The 26,051-nt window shown below is 44.5% G+C and overlaps 1 protein-coding gene across 1 annotated transcript in view; it reads left to right on the top strand.

The window, feature by feature from the left end:
* MVB12B (multivesicular body subunit 12B) overlaps positions 1–26,051 on the top strand; it is a 182,559-nt gene that overhangs the window by 32,572 nt on the left and 123,936 nt on the right. Inside the window, exon 3 of the mRNA XM_048223033.2 lies at positions 25,204–25,311. Coding sequence (XP_048078990.1) covers positions 25,204–25,311 — 108 coding nt within the window. The remainder of the gene's footprint in view (positions 1–25,203; positions 25,312–26,051) is intronic.

Below are 26,051 nucleotides of genomic sequence, written 5' to 3' on the forward strand. Positions count from 1 at the left end.
ATATTTTGTATAAATAGACTCATCTCCTCTACGACCTTTTGTGTTTGGCTTCTTTCACTCAGCACGATGTTTTCAAGATTTTCACAGCATGCTTTGATATCTGATAGAGCCATTTCCTTCCTTTGTGTTCTTTTTTTCAAAAAAGTTTTTCTTATTACTGCATCTTCCCTTTTCTAAAAGGACTTGAGAATCACCTTGTTAAATTCCACAAAATACTATGTTTTGATTCTCAGTACAATCGCACTGAGTTAAAAAGTTGATTTGAGGGGAGTCAGCATTTTTACAATATTGAGTTTTCCCATCTAGGAACATGGTATGCATTGTTTTATGTCCTTCAGTGAAGTGTTATAATGTTCTTCATATGTCTTGTTATTTCCATATGTGCTTTTTTGTTTGTTGCGCATAGGTTACTTTTTTATAGAGCTTTATTGGGGCGTACTTGACCTACAACATACAGCATCTATGTAAAGTATTCAGCTTGGTGAGTCTCGACATGTAAATGTTTACACCTGTGAGACCACCACGGTCAACACGATGAGTGTGTCCGTCATCCCCAGTAGTTTCCTCATGCCCTTTGGTACCACATCCCTCACTATCCCAGCCCCATCCCTAGAAAACCACTGGTCTACTTTCTTTCTTTCTTTCTTTCTTTTAAGATTTATTTATTTAGAGAGAGAGAAAGCGAGCACAAGTAGAGGGAGAGGGAGGGGAAAGAATCTCAAACAGACTCCATGCTGAGTGCAGAGCCTGATACGGGGCTTGATCTCAGGACGCCGAGATCATGACCTGAGCCCAAACCGAGAGTCGGATGTTTAACAGGCTAAGCCACCCAGGCGCCCCACCCTAGTCTACTTTCTGTCACTGTAGACTAGGTTGCAATTTTTGGAATTTTATATAAATTATTTTTTTGGTTTGGCTTTTTCCTCTCAATTTTTTGTCTGGCTTTCTTCTCTCAGAATAATTATTTCAAGATTCATTCATACTGTTGACTGTATCAAGAGTTTTTGTGTCATTGTTTAATGAGTAATAATATATTCAACATCGTTGAATACTTATGATAGTTTACTTGATGGTTATTCGGGTCGTTTCCAGTTTGGGTATTAATAATATGGGCACCTGGGTGGCTCAGTCGACAAAGTGTCTGCCTTCGGCTTGGGTCATGATCCCAGAGTCCTAAGATCGAGCCCCTCATCAATCTCCCTGCACAGTGGGGAGTCTCTTTTCCCTCTCCGCCTCCCACTTGTGCTCTCTCTTTCTCACTCTCTCAAATAAATAAATAGAATCTTAAAAAAATAATAATGAAGCTGCTATGAGCATTCAGATACAAGTCTTTGTGTGCGCATATGCTTTCATTTCTCTTGGGTAAAAATGTAGGAGTGGATGCTGGATTGAATGGTAAGTGTACATTTAACATTGTAAGTGCTTATATCATTGTACATTCCTACCAGCAGGACGTTAGAGTTCTAGTTGTTCCGTCTCCTTGCCAACACTTGGTTTGCTCACTCTTTTGAATTTTAGCCATTCTAGTAGGTGTGTAATGGCATTTGATTATGGCTTTAGCTTGCATTTCTCTGGTAACTAATGATTTGGAGTGTCTTGTGCTTTTTTTTTTTTTTTTTGCCATTAGTATATATCTTTATTGGTGAAGTGTCCAAGTTTTTTTGCCCATTTTTATTGGGTGGTTTGTCTTACTACTCAGTGTGAAGAGTTCCTTGCTTTTTTTAAAGATCTATTTATTTATTTTAAAAAGAGAGAGCGAGCGGGGAGGGTCAGAGGAAGAGGGAGAGAGAGTCTGAAGCAGATTCTGCACTGAGCGTGGAGCCCAGCTCGGTGCTTGATCTCCTGACCCTGAGATCACGACCCGAAACCAGAGTCAGATGCGTAACAGACTGCGCCACCCAGGTATCCCTGAAGAGTTCTTTGTATATTTTAAATACAAGTCCTTTGTTGGATATATGTTTTACAAATATTTTCTCCTAGTTTGTAGCTAGACTTTTGTTATCTTAACAGCATATTTGAGAAACTAATGTCTGATGAAGTCAGGCTTATTAATTTTTTTCTTTTATAGCTAGGGCTTTTTGTGTAGCATTTAAGAAATCTTTGCCAAACTAAAGGTCAAGATTTTTCTCTATAATCCCTTCTAGAAGTTTTATATTTTTAGCTCTTACATTTAGGTAGAACTTACTTGAAGTTAATTTTTATTTATGGTATGATGCAGGGATCAAGGTCCTCTTTGCATATAGCTGTCAAATTATTCTAACATCCTTTCTTTAAAAGATTTTCCTTTCTTCATTGAATTGCTTTGTCACCTGTGTCAAATATCAGGTGATCAGATATATAGGTATTTTGCTGGACTCTGTATTCTATTCCATTGATATATATATCTATGTGCTAAAACTGCACCATTTGATTACCGTAGCTTTATAATAATTGTTAAAATCAGGTAGTCCTCTAACTTTATTCTTTTCCAGCTATCTTAGTTATTCTGGCTCCTTTGAATTTTAATATAAATTTTAGAATCAGCCTGTCAGTTTCTGTAGAAAGGGCCTGGTGGGATTTTTGACTGGGGTCATATTCAATGTATGGACCTATTTGCATGAAATGAATATCTTAACAATATTGAACTGTCAGATTCATTAGTATGACGTATCTCTTCATTCATTTAAGTCTTCTTTGTTTTCTCTCCTCAATTGTTTTTAGTTTTCAGTGTACAAGTCATGCAGGTCTTTTGAAAAATTTATCCTTAAGAATTTCATACTTTGCTGCTATTGTAAATGGTATTTATTTTCATTGTAATTCCATTTTAGTTTATAGAAATAGAATAGATTTTTGTATATCGACATGGTATTCTGCAACTTTGATTAGTTCTGGTAGCTTTTTTGAATAGTCCTCACAGCCTCTCTACATAAGCAATCATGTTGTCTGTAAAGAGAAACAATTTTACTTCCTCCTGTCCAATCTGTATACATGGTGAAGGCAGACACACTTGCCTCCTTCCAGATCTCAGGGGAACAGCATTCAGTGTTTTACCACTTAAATATAGTGTTCGCTGTAGACTTTTTGTAGATACTGTCTCATAGGCTTAGTAAATAGCCCTCCAGAAAGTTTTTATCATACATGGCTGTTGAATTTTGTCAAATGCTTTATCTGCACCTATTGAGATGATCATGTGGCTTTTCCTTTTTAATCTTTTAATATGATGAAATATACTGATTGATTTTTGGATGTTAAACCAAACTTATATTTTTTGGGATAAACCCCCCATGGACATAATATGTTGTCCTTTTAATATATTGTTAGGTTCAATTTCCTGAATTGTGTTAGAACATTTTATGCATATATGCATGAGAAATATTGGTTGGTTTGCCATTTTCTTTTCTTAGAATGTCTATGTCTGGTTTTGGTGTTAGGGTGTTGCTGGTCTCATATAATGAGTTGGGAAATGTTCCTTCCTCATATATTTTCTGGAATATTTAATGTAGGATTGGTATTATTTCTTCTTTAAGTGTTTATAGAATTTACTAGTGAAGCTATCTGGGCTTGGTCATGGAAAGGTTTTATAAGCTCAAGTTTTTAAATAGATATACTGCTATTTAAGTTATCTATTCTTGAATGAGCTTTGGTAATTTGTGTAAAGGAATTTTTCCATTTAACTGAAGTTTTCCAATGCCTGGGCATAACATTGTTCATAATATTATTGTCTTTTTAATATTTTTAGGATCCATAGGATGTCTTTTCTTTCATTCCCTATAATGGCAGTTGGTGTCATCTCTCTTTTTCCTTGTTCAGGCTGTCTAGAGTTTTATCAATTTTATTAATCTTCTTAAAGATCCAGCTTTTGGTTTTATTGATTTTCTTTATTATTTTTTTCTTTTCTATTTTATTGTTTTCTCTTTATTTTCTTTTGCTTACTTTGGATTTGATGTTCTGTTCTTTTAGGGTGAAAGTTATAGTCATTGATTTGAGACTTTCATCATTTATAGTACAAGCATTTTAGTGCTATGAACATCCCTCTAAACTCCGCATTAGCTGCACCCCTCAAATTTTGATATGTTGTATTAAATTTTAATTCCATTCATGATACTGTCTTAATTTACCATTTGGTTTCTTTTTTGAACCATGTGTGATTTAGATATGTGTTGTCTCACTTCCATATATTTGTGAATTTTCTAGATATATTTCTGTTACTGATATCTTACTTAATTCTAGGTCATCAGAGAACAAACTGTTTTTTGGTCTAGAACAGGAGTCAGCAAACTTTTACTGTTAAAGTCCAGATAGTAAATATTTTAAGCTTCATGGACCAAATATGGTCTCTATTGTATATTGATTTTTTTAACCCTTAAAAAATGTAGAATCATTTGTAATTCAAAGACTGTAAATAAACAGGCTACCAGCTGAATTTGGCCTGTGGGCTGTAGTTCATCAACCCTAGCCTAGACTACAGTCTGTCTTAGTATATATTCCATGTAAACCTGAGAAGAATATATATTCTGCTGTTGTTGCAGTTGGAAAATTTTTGGTAATTATTAAAATAGTCTTATTCACTTCTCCCTTTTCTGGGGATTCTAGTTACATGTATATTAGACTACTTGATATTGTCCCAAAGTTCAAGTAGCTGGATAAACACATGGAAGGAAATAATAAAAATAAGATCAGAAATTAGAAGTAAAAGGAAGGAGAGAATTGTTAATTGAGAATTGATTCTTTGTAAAAAGCATAATAAACTTCTAGTAAATATAGTAGTAAACAGAAATAAAGATAGGCAGAATTTAGATTGAGAAAAGTAAAGTAAGAGTATAAAGAGATTTGAAAATTGTAAGAATACGATGCATAGCTCTTATGTGCAGCCTATGTGACTAAAGTTGAAAATCTTGATGCGTGAGATCATTTTCACTGCTATTTAAGAAGAAATCCTACAACAAACATGTGTTGAAGGAAGAAATAGGACAAGTCATTAGAGAATAATTTCTAACAAAAGCACCAGGCCCAATTTGTTTTAAGGTAGCATTCCCTAAAATTGTCAGGGAACAATTCCCAGATCCTGAAAACATTCTTAAAGCTTTAAAAAAGGAGGGGAAGCTTCTCAGTTTGTTTTATAGAGTGAATTTAATTGATAATTGATAATTGATATTGCTATTGTGCGTGGTACCGGTTTTTACCATTGTTTTAGTTAAATGATAGTTTTGGTTTGCATATTTTGTATAAAGGAATACTAACTTTTAAAAAATACATTTATCTTATGTCCAACAACCTCACTGAATTCTTTTATTGTTTCTGATTTCCCCTTCTGCCCCTTCCGTTGGCCGTTCCATGACCCTTTGGACCGTGGTTCAAACGGATGACAAGTTTGTAAGGTTTATGCAGTAGGAAGTTACATGATTGCGAATTCCACTGTGTTTGTGGAGAGGGGCAGGTGAGAGGGGCAGAGTTTAAGAAGGGATCGAATTAGCCCTCTGACTGAATAGACAGCCATAAAGTCTCCACTCTCCTTTTTTTTTAATAATAATTTTTTATTATGTTAGTCACCATACAGTACATCCCTAGTTTTTGATGTAAAGTTCTCTGATTCATTACTTGCGTATAACACCCAGTGCACCATGCAATACGTGCCCTCCTTAATACCCATCACCAGCCTATCCCATTCCCCTACCCCCTCCCCTCTGAAGCCACTCCCCTTTTTTAAGGTCTATTGAGTTGTCTCCCACAAGTCTCCCTAGCTCGATTCTGACCTCCAGCCTTCACTCTGATTGCCGATGGAAACTTTCTAAAAGATCAGATTACACTCCTGCTCAGAATTGTTCTCCAGCTCTCTGTTTCTAGATTCAGAGGCAAATTCATTGTTTTACTTAAATACCTAGCAACTAGCACTGAGTAGGTGTTCATCCAATGGATGGACTTCATTGGAATCTGAGGCTTTCTTTGATTTGCCCACTCACTACCTTTCCAGCCCCCACCCTGCCCTTCAGCTCTGTGTGGTACTTCACGTGGGCTGTTCCCATTCTTGCCTGCGTGCCCTTGTGCCTGCACGCCGTGCCGCTCCCTGGGGAATTATATTCCAACTTTTTGTGTTTGGGTAGCGCCTTTACTTTCCTCTCTTGCAGCTCCTACTGCTCTAATTGCAGAGGGCCACCAGTGTGCACCCTGCCTGGGTCCTGAGGCCCCTGGAGGCTGTGGCACAGTGTCTTCCATGTGTCTGTACCCCCAGGACCCCCATACAGTGCCTGGTTGCATATATACCCCACCAGGCATGCAAAGAACATTTATGGAATCGAATTAGCTGGCTCCTTTGTTCTGCCTTTCTGTGCCTGGGATATTGGATGCCAACATGCAGCTAAGTTATGTTTGTGTTAAACATGAATTGAAATGCAATTACAGCTGGCAGTGTGGTTTCAGAGCCGAGTAACAGAGTAAATAAGAAGGGTGACTTAGTCGCAAGTGCCAGTTCATCTCCTCTGCGTTCCTGCCTCCTGTCACTGAGCGTGACTCATGAGCAGCATGGGTTCAAGTGTCCTCCCTTATACCCCATTACTTTAACTCTTCCCGTCCTCCTGGTCTTGTTGGGTCTCTTCCGGGGACCCCTTTGTTAAAACTGCCCAGAAGCCTAGGGCCTGTCCGAGGTGGCTGGCTCCAGCAGGAGGCTGTCCCACCCACGGCCGGTGGTCTCTACCGAGAGCCAGGACAGAGATGGAGCCAGCCACATGGGGCCAGGGGGGCCGGGGCCAGCGCACAGGCCTGCCTCCTTCCACGAGGTCTGGGGAAGCCATGCGGAGTCACTGGATTTCCTGCTGATCCCAGATTGCTAGTTTTTGCTGTTTTCACTACCAAATCCTGCTAGAGCCCTAGCTAAGGCAAAAACAGTGCTGTTTATCAAAGACCCATTTTGGGGTTTGTGGCTTTATTGAATCCTATTCAGAAATTGTGTCGTGTCGTTGGTCCTCCTTTGAGGGCGGTTCAACTGGGTGGATAGAAAGCTTCCTTCTTGTTCTTAAGAAGGCACTTAGATGCCTTGGAGTCTCAAGGTGGGGGTCTCCAGAACCATTCAGACCTGTGCAGTTGCTTGTCAGCGAGCGTCTGTGTGACCTCCCTGTCGACTGACGTGCTCCTTTGTATAAAGTGCACCCTCCTGGATTCAGAGGCTTCCTGAGACTTTAGAGACGGAGAAGAAGGGGAGGAGAAGCGTTCACTGGCTGGTAGACATTTATTGGGCCCCCACCCGCTGTAGGTCCCGTGCCAGGCACTGGGGATCGTGACTGTCAGACATGGTCCCTGCCTGCATGCAATTTACAGACTCTGAAGCGAAGAGGTGTGCATGCTTGGGGAGCCGCCTTCCTTCCCGAGAGTAATCCTCCCAGGGGAGTTCTCTTGTTCTAGAAACAGACACAGTCCCCCCCACATCACCTCCCTTCACCTTACGGGCCCTTCCAGCTGCTGCTCTAATAGCCCTTTCCCACCCGCCCTCTGCCTGCCTCTCCTCCTCGTCATTATCTCTACTCACCACTTGCTTCTGAATCGTCTAACTTGATGGCTTTTTCCTAATTCTTCTTCTTCATGATCTCAGTTCAACTTTGGCCACTGTTGGCCAGTTCCTTCTTTCCTGAACATATCCATTTTCTGAATGCAGAACTAACACATGCTCCCTGTAGACAATTTGGAAGATAGAAAACGCAAGGAAGAAAAGAAGTGGCTCGTAGTTCTACCACTCAGAGGCGCAACGCTCGTAACATTTTGACCTGTATCCTTTAGTTTCTTTCTGTGTGGGTGGGTGGGTGTTTCAGCAGTAATAGGAGTCTGTAGTATATTCTTTTTCTACTGTTTATACTATATAATATTCTTATTATTGCATTGTATGTTTTTATTATATTATTGCACTATTTTCTTAGGTCCTCAAATATTCTTCCAGAGCCCTTCTTTCTTAAAGCACTCTTATCCCTGAAATGTGATTTCGCCTGTTTTCTACCTTGTTCTTCGATTTCCTCTTTCTGTGTAGTTTCTCCTACACCATAACATCCCCAAATTGTGTCCCAGCCTCCTTGACGGTGTATTCTCCAGTCTGGGTCCCAGCCACCCAGAGCTGAGCCGCCTCGTCACGTTGGACACCCTGCGCTCGGGCCGCTGTCCTTAGCCAGACCCACGTTTCCATTTGCCTGCCAGACTAGTCCTCGTATGACAGCCGTGACACTCAACCTGCCTACTCCCAAACTGAATGGCCTTCTGTTTCCTTACCACTGCCCACCCAGCCCCCTAACCCACAACTGCCCCTGCTCCCAACGGCTCCTACCAGGTAGAGGCCAGACTCTTCCTGGGGAGCCCCCGCCTCCACAAGCAGGTTTTGGATTCGAACCTTGAACCTGCGTCCTCTTTCACACCATTCTTTTCCGTCTCTACTGTCGCCAAGGTCAGCCCTCACTATTCATGTCCTGGATGGCCTCTTCCAAGAGGACTCTGGTCCCGCTCTTCTCAGCACTGGTGTTTCTCCTTGAAGCATAGGGCAGAGCCCTAACTCCTGCACCTGCTCCCAGAGGTTCTGGCTCCTCCTACCTCTGCTCCTCGGGGCATCCCACCCGAAGCTGCCTTGGCTTTGCTTCTTCCTTTCTCCACCCTGCCCCCCTCCCTGCACCTGATGTGCTTTCCCGTTCTTCTGAACACGTACCTCCTTTATAGTACTAAGGTAACTCTCCTTGCCCTTCCAGCAACTCTCAGTATCCCTGTAAGGTCTGTCCCTGTGCTAGTGGTTTCCATAGACCCGTGTTTCCTTTACACGATGACCCTGGGAAGTTGCTGTTATAAGCTTATTTTACAATAAGAAAACAAAACCTCACAGAGCTCGAGGGCCCTTCTTGAGATCACACAACAGGTGTGGATGAGCAGAGATCAAACCCAGGTCTCCTGCATGCACACGGTGCCCTCACTGCTGATCAGCTTGTCTGTTGGCCCTCCTCCAAGGAAGGGACCGTGTCTTACTCATATTTGTGTATGCTGAAGAGCATGGTGCAGTGCCTTGCGGGTCTAAGTGCTTGGTAAATATCTGCTGAAAGAGAGTAAAGACTTGCAGCCCAAAGAGATGAGTTGCACATGCAGGTAGAGGTCTCTGTTTAAAGCCAGGTCAGCCTGCATACCTGGGCATGGGAAGGAGTGTTCGCTCCATCAACACCAGTATTACCTCTGACGAAGGGATTACTGTGTTCCAGGTGAAGGGCAAAGCACGTTGTATGCATTGTCTCTTTTAATTATTACTACATCTGTATGAGACTGGATCTGCCGTTTCCATTTACAGAGGCACAAGCTGAGGCTCAGAGAGGTTGAGGAACTCAGCCACGGTCACACAGCTACCAAATGGTGAAGCCACGCTTTGAACTCCCATCTCTCTGTCCAGTACCCTAGCCCATGTTCTAAACTGCGGCCTTCTCCTGCTTTCCTGGCCCATGAGAGTAGGGACTGGGTGGTGTGAAGCACAGGTTGTTATCCCAGAGTCCCGCAAGGAAAGGACTTTGAAATACTGTGCCATGGTTAGCAGAGGCAGAGAGGGTGGGCTTCAGAAATAACTTGTGAGCAGCTCCTCTTTTCTTCTCTTTTCTAACCTTTGTTCGGCAGATGCACCCTCCATCATAATTCTCTCTTACTCTCCGGATCCGGTGGTAGAGACAGGATTAGTGAACCCTGCCCTTTTTTTTTAATTAAAAATATCTTCATGACATTTAAAAAATTATAAAAGCTCATTTCAGAAAATCCAAATCGTATAGAATTATATGAACTGAAGAGTGAAAATATTACTACCTTTCCTTTCTTCTAATCCTATGCATATTATTAACAGTATCCTTCTAGACTTGTTTTTATTCTTTTTGCAAAAAAATTATTATTAATTAAATAAGGGATACAAAAATCTTCTTATTTCAAAAAATCAAACAACACAGCCGAGGCTCAAGTAACTATCGCGCCCCTAGAATCTGTTAGCCGCTGTCATCAGTTTTCTCTTTTTCTTCCTTTTCCCTCAGCATTTCCATGTTTAAATGACTTACAGAACTATGTCATTGTAACTCGACTTTTCATTATAAATTAGATCATGCAGTAAGCTCTTGCTTCATTTTTCCCAAATGATGCACATGCCAGTTAGAGCTTTCTAGACTCGTGGGTATAGGACTAACACGTTCTCACTCCCTGGTGATGGTCCATGCGGGCTGAACATGCTATGCCAGCTTCCTTCTGATGCTCAGTGCGTGGTTTTCTTCCAGTTTTTCACTGGACAGAACTGCAGTGCATACCCCCCTTGTTTGGGTTGCCAGATTTAGCAAATAAAAATAATAGGATGCCCGATTAAATCTGAAAATCTCGAACATTTTTCTTTTTCTTTTTTTTTTTTTAAAGATTTTATTTATTTATGTGACAGAGAGACAGCCAGCGAGAGAGGGAACACAGCAGGGGAGTGGGAGAGGAAGAAGCAGGCTCCCAGCGGAGGAGCCCGATGTGGGACTCGATCCCGGAACGCCGGGATCACGCCCTGAGCCGAAGGCAGACGCTTAACGACTGCGCTACCCAGGCGCCCCTCGAACATTTTTCAAATTTGAAAAAATCGTTCATTGTTTATCTGAAATTCAGATTTAACCAGGTGTCTGTGTTTTCTCTGGCAACTCTCCTCCTTGGGCACATTTGCAAGTATTTGAAGGCCTCACTCATTTGTTTCTTAAGGGGTCTATGACCTGATTTTTTTTAATTAAAAATTGTATTACTAGGGGTACCCGGGTGGCTTAGTTGGTTAAGCGTCCGACTCTTGATTTCGACTCAGGTCATGATCTCAGAATCGTGAGATCAAACCCCACATTAGGCTCCACGCTCAGCACGGAGTCTGCATGAGACTGTCTCTCTCCTTCTCCCTCTGCCCCTCCCCCTGCTCTCTCCTTCTCACTAAATAAATAAAAGCTTAAAATAAAATAAATAAAAATTGTATTACTCAACATTTCATATACAGTTGTCCTTGAACAAGGTGGATAGGGGCGCCAACCCCCCCACACACTGGCACAATTGAAAATCCATATATAACTTTGACTCCGCAAAAACGTAGCTACTAATAGCCTCCTGTTGACCAGAAGCCTGATATAACATGAACAGTTGATTAACACCTGTTTTCTGTTATATGTATTACATACTGTATTCTTGCAATAAAACGAGCTAGAGAAAAGAAAATATTAGGAAAACATAAGAAAAAGAAAATACATTTACAGTACCATACCATATTTATCGCAAAAAAATGGGGAAGGAAGTGGACCCACAAAACCCATGTTGTTCAAGGGTCAGCTATATGTAAGAAAGGCATAGAGAAACATGCGGCTTTTTCAAGTATTAATGTTTCACTAAGTTTATGTGAAATTTTTTTTCAATAAGAGAGATAAAACATGATTGGTGCCTGTGCCCCCTCCAGGCCATGCACCCTCCTTTACCCAGAGTAACTGCCAAGTTTGGTGTTTATCACTCCTGTACCTTCTTCCTGTTTTCAAACTTTGTATAGACGATATTCATATGGAATCTGTTATCATACTGTACATATTTTTCAACTTGCTTTTTTGCTAAGCATTGTTTTTGAGATTTATCCTTGCTGATACCTAACAGCTCTAGTTCATGTATTTCCAAGGCTGTATAGATATCTGATGCATGAATATACCGTGACGTATTTATTCAGCCTTCTGTTGACAAGGATTTGGGCTGTTTCTAATAATTTACTATTATAAACGGTGTTGCAAATAATACTTTCACATCGTTATGCTAAGGATTTCTCTAGGGAACAACTTCGGAGTGGAATCGCTGGGTCATTGTCGCCTCACTAAATTTAGTGACTGTGTTCTCCACAGTGGCTGTGCCGGTTTGTGCCCCACTCATTTTTGTCACATATTTACCATTTAGTCAGTGATTTGCCTTGAACGATAGAACGTTGTCCTTTTTAATTTGCATTTCCTAGTATGTTTCCTTGTATATCATTTTTCCTTTTGGATTATTTCTTTTTCTCATTGATTTGTAGGAGTTCTTTATTTATTTTGGAGATTAATCCACTGCCAGTTACGCATTGCTCACAGCCTGAGTCTTTGTACTGTTTTTAGTGTCCTTTGTAGAACTGAAGTTTTAACTTTTCGAGTAGTAAAATTCATCCATCTTCTCTTTTATGGACTTTTTTCCTACACATGTGTCTATTTTGTTAATAATTTCCTCTATTCACATCATAGAGATTTTTCACTTTTTTTTCTGAAAAGTTTTAAAGTTTTGCTTTTCTCTTTTAGTCGTTGATCCACCCGAAATTTATTTTTGTGGGAGCTAGAGCTCTAGTTCTGTGTTTTGTTTCACGGTGACGCACAGATGTCTAAATGGTCTTGATTGAACAGTTCATGCTTGACCACTGCTGTGTCGTCCACAGCTCTGTCCTAGATTGTCTGTGGCAGAGAGAAGCCCGCCTCTGCATGGGTGCCAGCCAGCCCCAAGGAAACCTGCTGCTGTTTTCCATGGGGTCTGCGGAGATCCAGGGCTGTGTCCCCGGGCCATCCTTCCTGATGACCAGGAATGGAGAGGACATTCCCGCTTTGATGTAGACAAGTGCCCTGCCCACACTGACATCCCACTTTCCGGCTCCTGGCCTCACGGGTCTCCAGGAACTGATTTCCCTTTGTGTCTGCCTTTCCCCATCAGCAGGCGCAGAGCAGGGCCCCTGATTTCTGGGGGGTATCACCAGGGGCCTTTGCTTTCTTCCACCCTGCCCAGGCTCAGGAACCGGTCCTCTCCGTGCCTGCTGGAGTCACGGCAGCTGTGCGGCAGGTAGAGTGAAGAAGGGTGTCTGTGTAGCCCCGCGTGTGCCAGCGTTACTCTGTGCATTTTCTCACCATAGACTCTCTTCCTTATTCATTCAGCCAGTTGGAAAATACCTGATTGTGTACTACCAGCAGGGCCTTGTGCTGGGTACTCTGAAAAAGAGCCTACTGAATAAAATAAAATCCTACTTCAAGGAGCAGAAAGAATACTAAGGAGCTAACATTTTTCTGAGTGTCCACCATGTGCCAGGTCTTATGCGAAGAGCTTAAAAGATAATCGCTGCATGGAAATATCATTCCCATACCATAAAATTCACCCTTTACAAGTGAACAATTCAGTGGTTTTCAGTGTATTCACAGAGCTCTGCAGCCTTCCCCACTGTCTAGTTCCGGAATATTTTCCTTACCCCAGAAGGAAACCTTAAACCCATTAGCAGTCAGTCCCCATTTCCCCCTGCCCACCAGCCCCTGGCAACCACCAGTGTGTTTTCTGATTCTGTGGATTTGCCTTTTCTGGACATTTCATGCAAAGGGTGTGATACAATAGGTGCCTTTTGTGACCGTCTTCTTTCACTTAGCGCCCCGCTGTCCTCCCTTCACTTAGTGCCCCACTGTCCGGGCACTTCGATGTCACAGCAGGTGTTCGTACTTCACTCCCTTCTCACAGCTGAGAAACAGCCCACGGTGTGGCTGTACCACAGTCGGTTTATTCATCAGCTGGTGGACATTTGGGTTGTTGGCCCTTTTTGGCAATTATGACGAAGGCTGCTAGCAGCATTGTGAACAAGTTTTTGTGTGGATGTCTGTTTTCGGTTCTCTTGGGGTTCCTCCTAGGGTTGGAATTGTTGGATCCGCTGACAACTCTGTGTTAACATTTTGAGGAATTGCCAGACTGTTTCTGAAACGGCTGTTCCCCGTTACCGTCCCGCCAGCCGTAGACAAGGGTTTCGGATGCGACGTCCTTGTCCACATGTGCTGCTGTCTGTCTTCTTGAGTATAGTCATCTCAGCAGGTATGAAGCGGTATCTCATTACGGCTGAGGACTTCCTGGGCTTTCTCTCCTTTCGTCGTCACAAAGCATCCCATGAGTTAGGTAGTATTATGATTTTCATTTTTTGATGAGGTTCAGAAAGGAAAAATAAGACTTCTGGGAAACTCTGGTATGTAAGTGGCAAAGCCAGGGCTTGAACTCCAATCTACCTGACTCCAGAACTCCGAGGTCTTTCCTTTGTCTGTGGTTTTCTCCATCTTCAAGGTTTCATGGAAGAAGCCGAAGCAAAGGGAAGATCCTGGAAGAAGAAAATGAGCTTCTTCTGCCAAGGGAGGCTTGGCAGGGGCAGGGTTCCTTCAGCCAGGCTCAAAGTGATGAGAACGTTCCATACCACGAGGTTCTAGAGGGAACCCCAAGAGCAAAGCCAGGGAGGCAGGAAATTGCAGAGACTAAGGGAGATGGAGCAGTCTCTTCGTGAAGAAACAAGACATTTCAGCTGAAAATCTGTGGTGGGCTTGAGCTGTCCGTTCAGCATACGAAATGATAAAATAATGCAAATGAAATCAGAACCAAACAACAACCAAGGATTTCTGGACTCGTCATCAGTCAGATGGCTCTTTTCACTTTAGAGTTTTAGAAACCATTTTGGGCACACCTCCTGTTAGTGCTACAGAAGAGAGGTTACTGAGGCCTCCCGTCTCCATGCGGTGCCCAAACTGCTCTGATTGAGAGCTGAAACGACTTCACGCTTGGCCACTGTCTGACCTGGGCCAAGTGTCTGTGTTTCCACAGTGGATGATCTAACACATCGAGAGCCCTTTGAACTTCATTCTTACAGCGTCGGCCAGATATTCCCTTTGGAATGTCTGCAGAGTTTCCTAGCCCCTTTGATCGCTTTGTGTCTGCCAGATACATCTTTGAATTGTGGGTGGGCTCCCTTAAAACACCAGGGTGTAAACGGGTTAACCAGTCTGGTAGTTAGCCTGGTGGTTCGCTGTGGTGTCTTTCGAGAACCTCTCATTGGGCAAGGAGTACTCAGTGCTGACACGGAGGAAGCGCTGACAGTTTTAAGGACTTACCACGCAGCCCCTCTCCGGGCAGCTCAGATGGGGAGCTGATTTACAAAGTGCTTCTCAAGTTTACATCCGATAGATCGTTATTTCTCACCCCATCAAATGAAGTCTAAAAAGATTGTTGTTTTTCTTTTTATAAAAGCTATGTAGAGTCAAAAGGAACAGACTTGTAGTTATAAAATACAGCAGTCATGGGGATTGGCGACTAGCGTTAATAATACTGTGTTGCATGTTTGAAAGTCTAAACCTCAAAAGAAAAAAATTTCTGTAACTCTGTGATGATGGGGACATTAACTATGCTTATTGTGGTGATCACTTCACAATATAGACAAATACCGAACACTGTGTTATACACTTGAAACTAATACAACGCTGTGTGTCGATTATACCTCAATTAAGAAAGAGAACACCAAAAAAATACCCGTAATCTCAACTGTTCAGAACCAAACTAGTGATTAATGCGTTGCTTTACATCTGTCTAGATCTGTTTCTATGTAGATTATTTTTAGGAAACAAAATATGAGATTGTACTATGTAAACCGTTTTGTGACTTTGTCTTTCCCCCTGAACTTTCCGTGTTCCTAGATACGTGTCCTCAGAATTGTTTCCTGCTGCTAAGTCTTCCACTGTAAGGATGTTCTCTAATGGTTAGAAATTTATCATTCCCCACTTTCGCCTTTAAACACTGTGCCCCAAGGGACATATAGATAACACTCCTCCCATATGACCAGGCTCTGGTGACAGAGCCCCCTTTTCTGTCCCCTTAACCCATCAGCCTGGTTTCCACCTGTCTTCACAGTAGCTGTTCCCTCGCTCTGCAAGGCTGTATCTCCAGATCTCACAAGATGGTTTCTTCTTGTCCCCCAGGTATCAGCACTGAGGCACCTCATCAGAGAGGGCCTCCCTGGTCACCCCACCTGAAGCAGCCTCTTCCTTCAGCCTCTGTTCCCGTTACCCTATTTTATTTTATACAAGGCACTTACTCCTCTCTAAAATTATCTTACATATTTGTTTATGTGTTTACTGTGTGTCTTCCCCCACGGAGACTGTGACCCTGTGGGGTTGGTGACTGGGTCTGCACTGTGATCAGAGCTGGACACCCAGCAGCTCAGTACGAATGAACAAACGGTCGCTGCCCTCTCGTGCACATACCCCATCATTGCCTTAGGCTGTCGGCCCAGGAGTGCAATTCCTGGGTCACAGGCATGTCTTTTTTTTTTTTTTTTTAAGATTTATTTATTTGAGAGAGAGAGAGTGAGCGAGTGTGGGGGGTGGGGGGTGGGGAGAGAATCCGAAGCAGACTCCCCGATGAGCACAGGGCCTGTCATGGGGCTCAATCCCAGGACCCTGAGTTCCTAACCTGAGCTGAAACCAGAAGTTGGCCGCTGAACCAGCTGAGCCCCCCCAGGCGCCCCAGGCGCATCTATTTTTAAGGCCTGTGATACGCAGCACCGAATGAATCTAACCCAAAGTTGTACCACTTGATATTCCTCCAGCAGCAGGCAGGGCGCCTCTTTCCCCCCTGGCCTCTCCGGGCGCTTGCCATCTTTCCCCTTTAAAGTGTGTCTTCGTTAGTTTGACAAAGAAAGTAGCATCTTGTTGCTGGCGCTTGAATTTAGTAATTACCCAGGTGGAACACATTTTCATGTTCATTGACCGTTCGTCTTGCTTCGGAGAACTGCTGGTTCATGGCCACGGTCCGTTTCTTGACTGCAGTGCTCATCTTCCCCCACTGCTTTGAGAGAGGTGCGTATTAAGTTCTCTTATATGCTTCTTGGTGGGAAGATTTTTCCCCCCACTTACTATATCACGAACATAATTATAAATATACTTCATCCTTTCGAAGAACTGAATAAATATTCTGTTGCATAGGCATAGCATAATTGAGCCAAAACCCTTTTGTTCCTCAGTTTCCCCACCTATAAAATCAGAGAGCAACTGATTATGATTCACGGTAACTCCTAGTGTTGTTGTGTAAATGCATTGCTTACATTAATGACTCGGCGAATCAAACACTCCGAGAGGCTCCTGGCCCGCAGAATGTGCACAGTGAGCGCTAGCTGCTCGAACCGCAGTGCGTGGGGGCCGTGGAGCGGCAGACTGCACAGGCGAGTTGTGTGCGAGGGTGCTGTGGCATCGGGGTTCAGCACTCCCCCCGCCCTGAGCCGGGTGTTGGCCCTCCAGTGAACCAGAAGCCCTGTCTCTCGCTGAGGTCTGCTTGCTCCGGCTTTTCTTGGTTTCTGTGGGCTTGTGTCCTGGTTCTCGCTCCATTTCCCCACCCTCCGTCTCACGGGTGAGCTCTAGCACTTCTGTGTCTCGCAAGCAGAGGAACGCAGTGGAAACACGGGGCCTTGCCTAAATGCAGACGCGTATAAAGTGGCATAAGGTCCTGTGGTTGGTTCTGCAGAGCTGGGGGGTACCACTCACAGGACTCCCCCAGGGAGTAACTCTTTGTGGACTCAAGCAGCAGAGAAGGCTGGAATCCACCGTGCACACGGCTTTGGACATTGTCGCTCTCTTGGGAACGCACCAAGGAGGTAACTGGCCTTGAGGTCATGATGCACCTGTCAGAACATCCCTGATGGTGGGGGTTTCCCTAAAAGGAATAATACATTCCCATATGATCTTCCATGATATATTTTCCCAGCTCTCCAATTTTTTTTAATTCACTTTTCTTTTAACAAAGTGATATATTTACAGTTAAAAAAACAAAGTGTACTGGGGTTCATTTGGTTAAGCGTCCAACTCGATCTCAGCTCAGGTCTTGATCTCAGGGTTGCAAGTTCAAGCCCCACGTTGGGCTCCACGAGCCTACTTAAAAAAAAAAAAAATCAAAGAGTTCCAAAAGGCTCGTAAGACCATGCAGCACCTTGCAGCCTGTCTCTTCCTTTTTTCACTCCCCAGAGGTAGTCATTTTCAACTCTTAGATTTCTTCACTTCTGTACTGTATCTCCATGTTTCTAAATAATTTGAGTATACTGCTTATTTCTTGATTTACCTGTCCTACACATTCAGTTTTCTTATAATCTTCCCCATCAGGCAGCAATGGTAAATTGGTTGTCAGTGTTTACATATGACAAGGCAAACACAGAATAGGACTCCGTCAGGTCATGTACTGGGGGTAGCTTTTCTTTCTCATACAACCTTTTCATTTTCTTGGAATTAGTCATTGGCTTGTTTCTTTCTTTTGCTTAATTGTGTAGGTGTCTGTTGATATTTATTTTCGAATTTTTAAATTTCCTTTTTAATTTTTTCCCAGCTATCTTTATTTTATTTCCAGTATAGTTAATATACAGTGTTTAATTAGTTTCATGTGTATAACAGATATGTGACTCAGCACTTCTGTATGTCACTAGGTGCTGTCAAGTGCCCTCCTTAATCCCCATCACCTGTTTCAGCCACCCCCCCCCACCTCCCCTCTGGTAACGAGCAGTTTGTTCTCTGTACTGAAGAGTATGTTTCTTGGTTTGTCTCTCTTTTTTTTCCTTTGCTCATTTGTTTTGTTTCTTAAGTTCTACATAGGAGTGAAACCATATGGTATTTGTCTTTCTCTGACTGACATATTTTGCTTAGCATAATACCCTCTAGCTCCACCCATGGCATTGCAAATGGCAAGATTTCATTCTTTTTTATGGTTGAATAATATTCCATTATATCTATATCTATCTATCCATTCATATATCTTCTTTATCCATTCACCGGTCAGTGGACACTTGGGCTGCTTCCATATCTCGGCTGTTGCAAATAATGCTGCTATAGACATCGGGGTGCATGTATCCTTTTGAATCAGTGTCTGTGTATTTTGGGGGTAAATATGCAGTAGTGTGATTACTGGATCATGGGGTAGCTCTGTATCTAACTTTCTGAGGAACCTCCATACCAGCCTATTGATTTTTACATTTACATTTTTAAATTAAAAAAATTTTTAGTTAATTAACAAGTTATGTTTTTGAACAGCTTTATGCCTGTGTTTTTAGTTTTCTAAAGGCTCCAGTACATCTGTCACACACTCATCTGTATTTCTTCCCAGGGCTTACGCACAATTCCAAAACCTGTCCTATCCCCTTCCTCCTGCAGATGGCCCTCCACGGCCTTCTCGTCTTTTCCTTGTGTTGTGTCTAGGCTGGGGACACCACTGCCCCTCTCATCGCGTCCTGTGCAGGATCTGTTTCCTGGGGTTTGTGGTTTCCTCTTCATTGATTTCATCCCCAGTTTTGCTGTTGCTTCTTCCAGTAGGTTCCCAAGAGAGGCCCAACGGGAGATTAACTTCTTAACTCCTTGCACGTCTGCAAAGGTCTTTATTCTGCCCTCACAATTAATTGGTTTAGTTAGAGAATTCCAGAATTCCCCAGAATTTTATTTTTTTTAAGATTTTATTTATTCCAGAAAGAGAGAAAGAGAGAGAGCTAGCAAGCACAAGCCAGGGAAAGGGCAGAAGCAGACCCCACACTGAGCAGGAAGCCCAATGTGGGGCTCGATCCCGGTACTCCAGGATCAGGACCAGACCCGAAGGCAGATACTCAATGAACTGAGCCACTCAGGTGCCCCTTCCCCAGATTTTTAAAGACGTTTTTCTCTTGTCTTATTTAGCGTTCAGCATTGCTATCAAGAAGTCTGATGCATTCCAATTTGCATTCCTTTGTATGTAACTTCTCTCTGGAAGTTTTAGAAATGGTTTATTTCTCTGAAATTTGGTGGGATTCTCTTGTTTTGCTTTGGGACTTTTTCTTTCCCTGTGCTAGAACACTCAAGGCCTCTTTAATATGGACACTCACCTTCTCTTCCTTCTTTTTTTATTTCTCTTTCTGGAGATTTCATTAGTTGGATGTTGTCCTGATCCTTCAGCCTAAAAACTTTTTTCTTTCCTATAGCTTATCTCATCTTCGTATTTTCTTTTCTTTTCTTTCTTTTTTTTTTAAAGATTTTATTTATTTATTTGACAGAGAGAGACAGCTAACGAGAGAGGGAACACAAGCAGGGGGAGTGGGAGAGGATGAAGCAGGCTCACAGCGGAGGAGCCCGATGTGGGGCTCGATCCCAGAACACCAGGATCACGCCCGGAGCCAAAGGCAGACGCTTAACCGCTGCGCCACCTGGGCGCCCCCGTATTTTATTTTCTGAAAGAGTTCCTCAATTTTCTCTTCCAGTATTTTTTTTTTAATTTTTTGCAAGATTTTATTTATTTGTCAGAGATCAAGAGAGCACAAGCAGGGGGGGCGGCAGGCAGAGCAGGCAGAGGGAGAAGCAGGCTCCCTACTGAGCCAGGAGCCCAATGTGGGACTCGATCCCAGGACTCTGGGATCATGACCCAGGCCGAAGGCAGCTGCTTAACTGATTGAGCCACCCAGGTGTCCTTTTTTTAATTTTTAATTTTATCTACAACATTTTTATTTCTAGGCTCTTTTTATTATCCTCAAATTGATCCTTTAGAATTTTTTTTCACAATATTCCATTCTTGTTTGGTGGCTGCAGTTATATGAATTATAGGTTTGGTTGGTTGTTCCTTAACTTTGCCTCCTCCTGCCTGTGCTACCTTCAAATGCCCATTTTTCTAGTTTGGACCGCCTTTCGTATTTGAGACTTACCACCAGCACCTGGTGGTCCTTTGTTGTCAGTTTATATTTAAGAGCGAGGCACTAGTTGGTGAGGTTGGAGCGCTGGGGGTGGGGGTGGGGGCGGGGCCTGTCGGCTGGTGGGCGGCTCACAGGGCGATGTAGCCAGGAAGCGGCTTTTGTAGCAGGAGACCCCCAGAGTCTGGGTGTGCTGGTCGGCTCTCTGGCATTCTTTAGCGTCACCAGAGACAAATCCTTCTATATCCAGCATTCAGGGGATACCCCGGCTGCCAGAAGTAGGAAGGAGGATGAGCCTGGTGGTAGCAGGGGAGGGGGCCCACGATTCAGCACAGTTACCCCCCTGTTTTCAGTCTGGAGTCTACATCCTCCGGGTGTTCTGGAGTCCTGAGCCTTACTGGTTCCATTTCTGCAGAAAATACATCTGAAATGGGGGTGGGGATCTGGGAGTATAACTGCTGTGCTTATAGACCTTGTTCTGATCTTCCAATTTCAGCTCAAAACTCACCCATACCCACCCACGGCCCCCACCCTCACTCCAATGGAGTCTGGTGGCTCTGGGGCCCAGGGTCTGGGGGGCAGATCATTAGTCCCTCCCGGTCCTTAGGTGTCACCCCCTCCACTCTGCTAAAGCCCAGCCTTTCACTGTCCACATCTCCAGACAGTTGCTGGCATTTCTCTTGCATCATACTCTTCTCTTGCTCTTTATTTTAGTGGTTTCGTACCTTCTCCACATGGTTGTCATTTGAGAAGAATATTGGCAGAGAAGGGAGACAAACCCATGTGTTCAGTCTGTCACTGCCCACCTACTCCTCCCCAGAGACAGCTCCTGTACCCAGGGAGACGCTGGAAAGACAGGGTGGGCACACAAGGGCGAGTGTGTATAAGAGAGAAGAATGAGTGTGTGTGTGTGTGTGAGAGAGAGAGAGAGAGTGTATGCGTGTGGGTGTGTGCATGTGTGCACAGTGAAGCCCCGTAACAGATACTCTGGAGACACAGCGGCAGCACTGGGCCTACTCCAGTGATTTGGGGAGCAGGGCAGGGTACCGACAAGATGACCAGAAGAATACAGAACCTTATTGTTGAAATGGGTATGTGGCCTCACAAAGTGGGGATTCTGAAGGGGATACACTTAGCTCAAGGGATTACATTCTGGAAGCTTCATTTTAAAAGGTTTGATTACCAGGGTGCCTGGGTGGCTCAGTCAGTAAGCATCTGACTCTTGATTTTGGCTCAGGTCACGATCTCAGGGTTGTGGGATGGAGCCCCATGTTGGGCTCTGTGCTCAGTGTAGTGTCTGCTTGTCCCTCACCCTCTGCTCCTCCCCTCCCCACCCCTCTTTCGCAAATAAATAAATAAATAAATACAATCTAAAAAAAATTTTTTTTGAGATTACCTTACTTGGGGAGCTAGCAAGGTGTATAGCTTTTCACATTTTCCTCCTGATTGAATGGCTGATTCTTTTCATTCCTTCAGCAAGTTTTGACTGAGCCCATACGTATCAGGCACTGTGCTTACTGCAGGGGAGAGATGAGGATCGCCGTTTCCCTTTGGAAGCTTATAGTCCAGTGGCAGGATAGCAGGGGGCAGGTAAACATTATTTGCACATGTATATAATTTGTGTTTGAAAACCGAATCTAGTCCCAGAGGTGGGGAAGGAATCCCAGAGGACCAGCTGAACCCCAGCGTGACAGTTGAGGACTTTTTGAATCTTGATGTCGCGTGACGTCACTTTAAAGTTTTGGTTCGATGTTAGACTAGGTGTCTTCATTTTTAGGGTAGACATGTTAGCCCTGGCTTTGTGGGTGCTCCCTGGTGTGCACTAAGGCAGACGCTCTGCACGTCCATCATCTCTAAACACGGTGCCGCCAGGAGGAGAGGGCTTGCTTCAGCCATCCGGTGTCAAGTTCAAGTCGGCCTCTTAATTTCATGGGCTGTGCTGCACCTAGAGCTCCTCTCCCTGCAGCCCTCGGCCCACCTCCCCACAGCTCCTCCTGCCCCAGGACTCCGAGGCTGGCCGCTGGGGTCTCGTGGTCAGAGTTGAGACGTGAATTTCTGCAGGGGCGCCTGCGCAGTGGCCTGCCTCACGCATCACGTATCTTGGAGATCGCTAGCTCGTCTCATTTGGGACGGAAAGAATTAAGATTAGTAAACACCTTTATGTGACTGGATTAGAAAGAAGCTTCTGGATACGTCTCATTGTTCCCGGGAAGGCAAGGCTGGGAGTGCCTGGCTTTGTGACACCAGGCCCACTTCCCTAGTGCCCTGATGAGCTGGGACCCCGGGCCTTCTCAGTCCTCGCTCCAGTCCATCCCCTGTGTGGGTCCAGGCTTTGGGCACCTCTGCCCTCTGCCCAGACAAGTGTGAATGCACGTGCGCGTGCACACGCGCGCGCGCACACACACACACACACACACACGTGCTTGCTCACGCTCTTTCTCACCACCCTCCTCACCTCCCCTTGGTTGAGGTTGGAGGGCCTTACACAGTTTTACTTCCTTGCAACTGAGTTGGGCCTCGGGCAGAGCTGGGCCTTTGGTTGTCCATCTTTAATGCTTCTCCAGTGCGGTTGGTTGGAGGACTGCCACTGCCTGGGCCTCTGAGGAAGGGGCAGGCCCGCTGCAGCTTTTTCTCTTCACATGCTTGCCCCGGCCTCTTTATCACAGAGAGGTGTCTTCTCACCCAGAAAAAGGAGAATTCAGGCAGTGGGGCGAGTGGAGAGAACCATCATTTTCAAGCCCTGGAAACAATAGTGTTGATCTAGGGCACACCCACCCCCAGCGGAATTCCCGAATACCCCGAATACCCGGGAGAGCCCTTCAGAACTCCATTCCTTTTGTGGTGGGAGGTTAAAGACAGCTCTGTCTTCAGAGGTCCCGGCGTGGGGTTCCACAGCCTTCCAGTGTTCTGCAGACTATTTTTTTTTTATTTGTAAAAAATATTGTATTTATTATGGAGAAACCATACAGGTTCCCTTATTTCTTTATTCCTGTAGCATCTTCTATTTTCACATCTTAATGGTTCTGAAATTGGAATACATCTTAAAATAGATCTGTACCTTTTGACATTCTATTCTTTTTTTCCTGAAGGGTGATTCTTTAAATCCATGGGTGATTCCCAAATGACCACGTCTTAGAATTGAGGAAGTACAGTAAAAGGACAGTTGGGGAAACAAAAATCTTTCAAAACATGGAATGCACAGGAGAAAATGGACAAGGGGATCTTTGGTGGCAGAGAGTTAGTGCTGCCACTGCCTTAAATCTCACGTTTTCCAAGAAACTTGATGGGAGATCATTATGGGGAAAGTGCTGATGAGGCCCTTCTCTTTCATGTCTTTCTGTGGGGGTGACTACTTGGAGCCAGCCGTTCCTGAAATTATCCCCATACCATTCCTCCTCCAGGTTTCAGGTCAAACATATTTGCAAATGTAGCGTAAGGACCTTTCTTTTTCCTGTGTTGCATTTGCTAATTTACAATTGTTCAGTTCGGAGGGGGAAAAAAAGGCATTTTTCTTTTGCCAGTTGGCCTTTGGGCCTCTCTGAGGCAGCCTCAGAGCACATGGCTGTGGGGGGCCCTGGGGATGTCCTTGCAATGCAGCCCAGCCCGCCTCCGCCCTGCCATGTGACAGCCTGAGGCCACTGGCTCGCTGTGTGGCCTGTACGCTGGATGGGGCTGAATCAAGGCAGTTTTTGTGCAAAGCGTGGAGGTGCTTTCAGCAGTTTGTCAGATCAAGGACTGCATCCCAAAGTCTAAACCTCAACAGGACAACCGGGGAGGCGGCAGACAACAGACTGCTTGGGAGCTCACCCCTAAATGGGGTGCTGCTCCCTCCGTCTTCCTGGGTATGCCCCCTGGGGGTGCCAGCCACAGACCCTGGGTCGGTAGTGCAGTCCCGTCAGGCTGCTGAGTAAGAAAGCAGAGCCTGCCCCGACAGGCCGTGAACAGAGCAGTCTGGAAGGAGATGGGGCAGTGCTGCCCTCGTCCAGCCACTTCTCTCCCGCTCTCCAGTCCCCTTGGCCACTCTTTGCCCCAAAGCAGGGGCCTTTGCACGAGGCCCCCCGCCCCAGCCCAGTACACAGGTCCTTTAAGACTCAAATCAAGGCTGGCTTCATGCTTGGATGCTTCGGAGAGGAACACCCCTATAGCTGCGCACGGGAAAATGGCTTCTTAGTGAGACTATAAACAAGGAGCTGAATCTTTTTTATTTTTCTATCATGAGACAGTTTCTGACCTTGAGTACCCCTCGCAGAGCTTGTAGGTAGAGGACACAGCGAGGAGAGTTTCCCGGGCACCCCACCCCCGGTCCCCACTAGAGTCCCATTGACGAAGCACCGAGCTGGCCCCAGGGTCCTGGAGCAGGCAGCCACAGCCATCTCCCCGCAGGTGGTGCCCCTCTCAGGTGCCATTTCACACCCCGTTGGACTTTTTTCTGCACCCTCTACCGTCCCCCGAGTAAGTGTAATGAGCAACTTAATATGCTGACTTCTCTAGTCCCTTCTTGGTCCATTGCGACAAAAGTTGCTCTTTTCTCATTAGAAGCACTTTTGTCAGGGTGTCTTTAATCAATGGCTTCCCTGGGGACAATATTTTTAGAAGTTGTATTTTTCACACTCTCCCTTTTCCCCTTTTGGAAAGTCTCTTCCCGGTGCCTAGTGAAATGAACTAATGAGACGCCGTGAGAGTTCGGGCCGGTGTTAATTGGCGCGGGTTCGAGGAAGCTGTTCACGCACACCGTCGGTTCCAGCCTGCCTTACCTGCGCTCCTCTTGTCTCTCTGTACAGGTTGCGCAGACGGCAGATGGTGTGGATGCTGACCTCTGGAAAGACGGCTTGTTTAAATCCAAGGTTACCAGATACCTGTGTTTCACGAGATCATTTTCCAAAGAAAATGTAAGTCTAGTAGCGGTGTCCCTTTGCTGAGTGAGCACACGGCGTTTACGTGCCTGGTTGAAATCCCCCCCTTTATTTTTTTGTTGTTGTGGTGGTTTATTTTCTTTGCCATATTAATCTGTGGTTTCAGTGAACTGGGTAGAATCAGCAGCTAGTGCCGTGTTTCATTTATTAACAGTATTATTAACCATGTACCCAAGTGTACAGTGAATTCCATTAAAATGTGTTCTCAAAAGGGAACCAGGAAATTTCTCTCCCAGCCCTCATTTGCCTAGCTTTCCTGTAAGTCACAAATCACAGGCTGGTGTGGACGTGAGTGTTTGCCGGTGCAGCTGGATTTAAAGCTGGCCGGCACGCAGAGGCAGAGCTGGAAGGACGCTCCACGATCACCTCTTTCCTCAGACACGGCCTTGTTTCCAAAATGACTGACTTTCTCCCTGAGTCTCTGTGACATTTGACATTTCATTGTTTCTGCAGGTAGGTATCTACCACGTGGGCAGGTTTCTCTCAGTATGCTGTTCTGAACTCTTGCGCCCATAAATTAGGACATTTTAAAGCCATCTATTAAGGCTTTTCCAACAGAATGTTTTAATGAGTGGCTTAGAAAAAAAGGAAAGTAGCTTTCATGAGGATTTACACAGCTCTACTCTGAGGGAGGCCTGTCCTGGGCGCTCTGCAAATAAACCTCTTCCATCCTCAGACAGTCTCCAAGTATTAGCTCCTTTCCTGAGATAGGAGAG

The sequence above is a fragment of the Ursus arctos genome, unplaced genomic scaffold (genome assembly GCF_023065955.2).
Source record: "Ursus arctos isolate Adak ecotype North America unplaced genomic scaffold, UrsArc2.0 scaffold_18, whole genome shotgun sequence".
Taxonomy (NCBI): Eukaryota; Metazoa; Chordata; class Mammalia; order Carnivora; family Ursidae; genus Ursus; species Ursus arctos.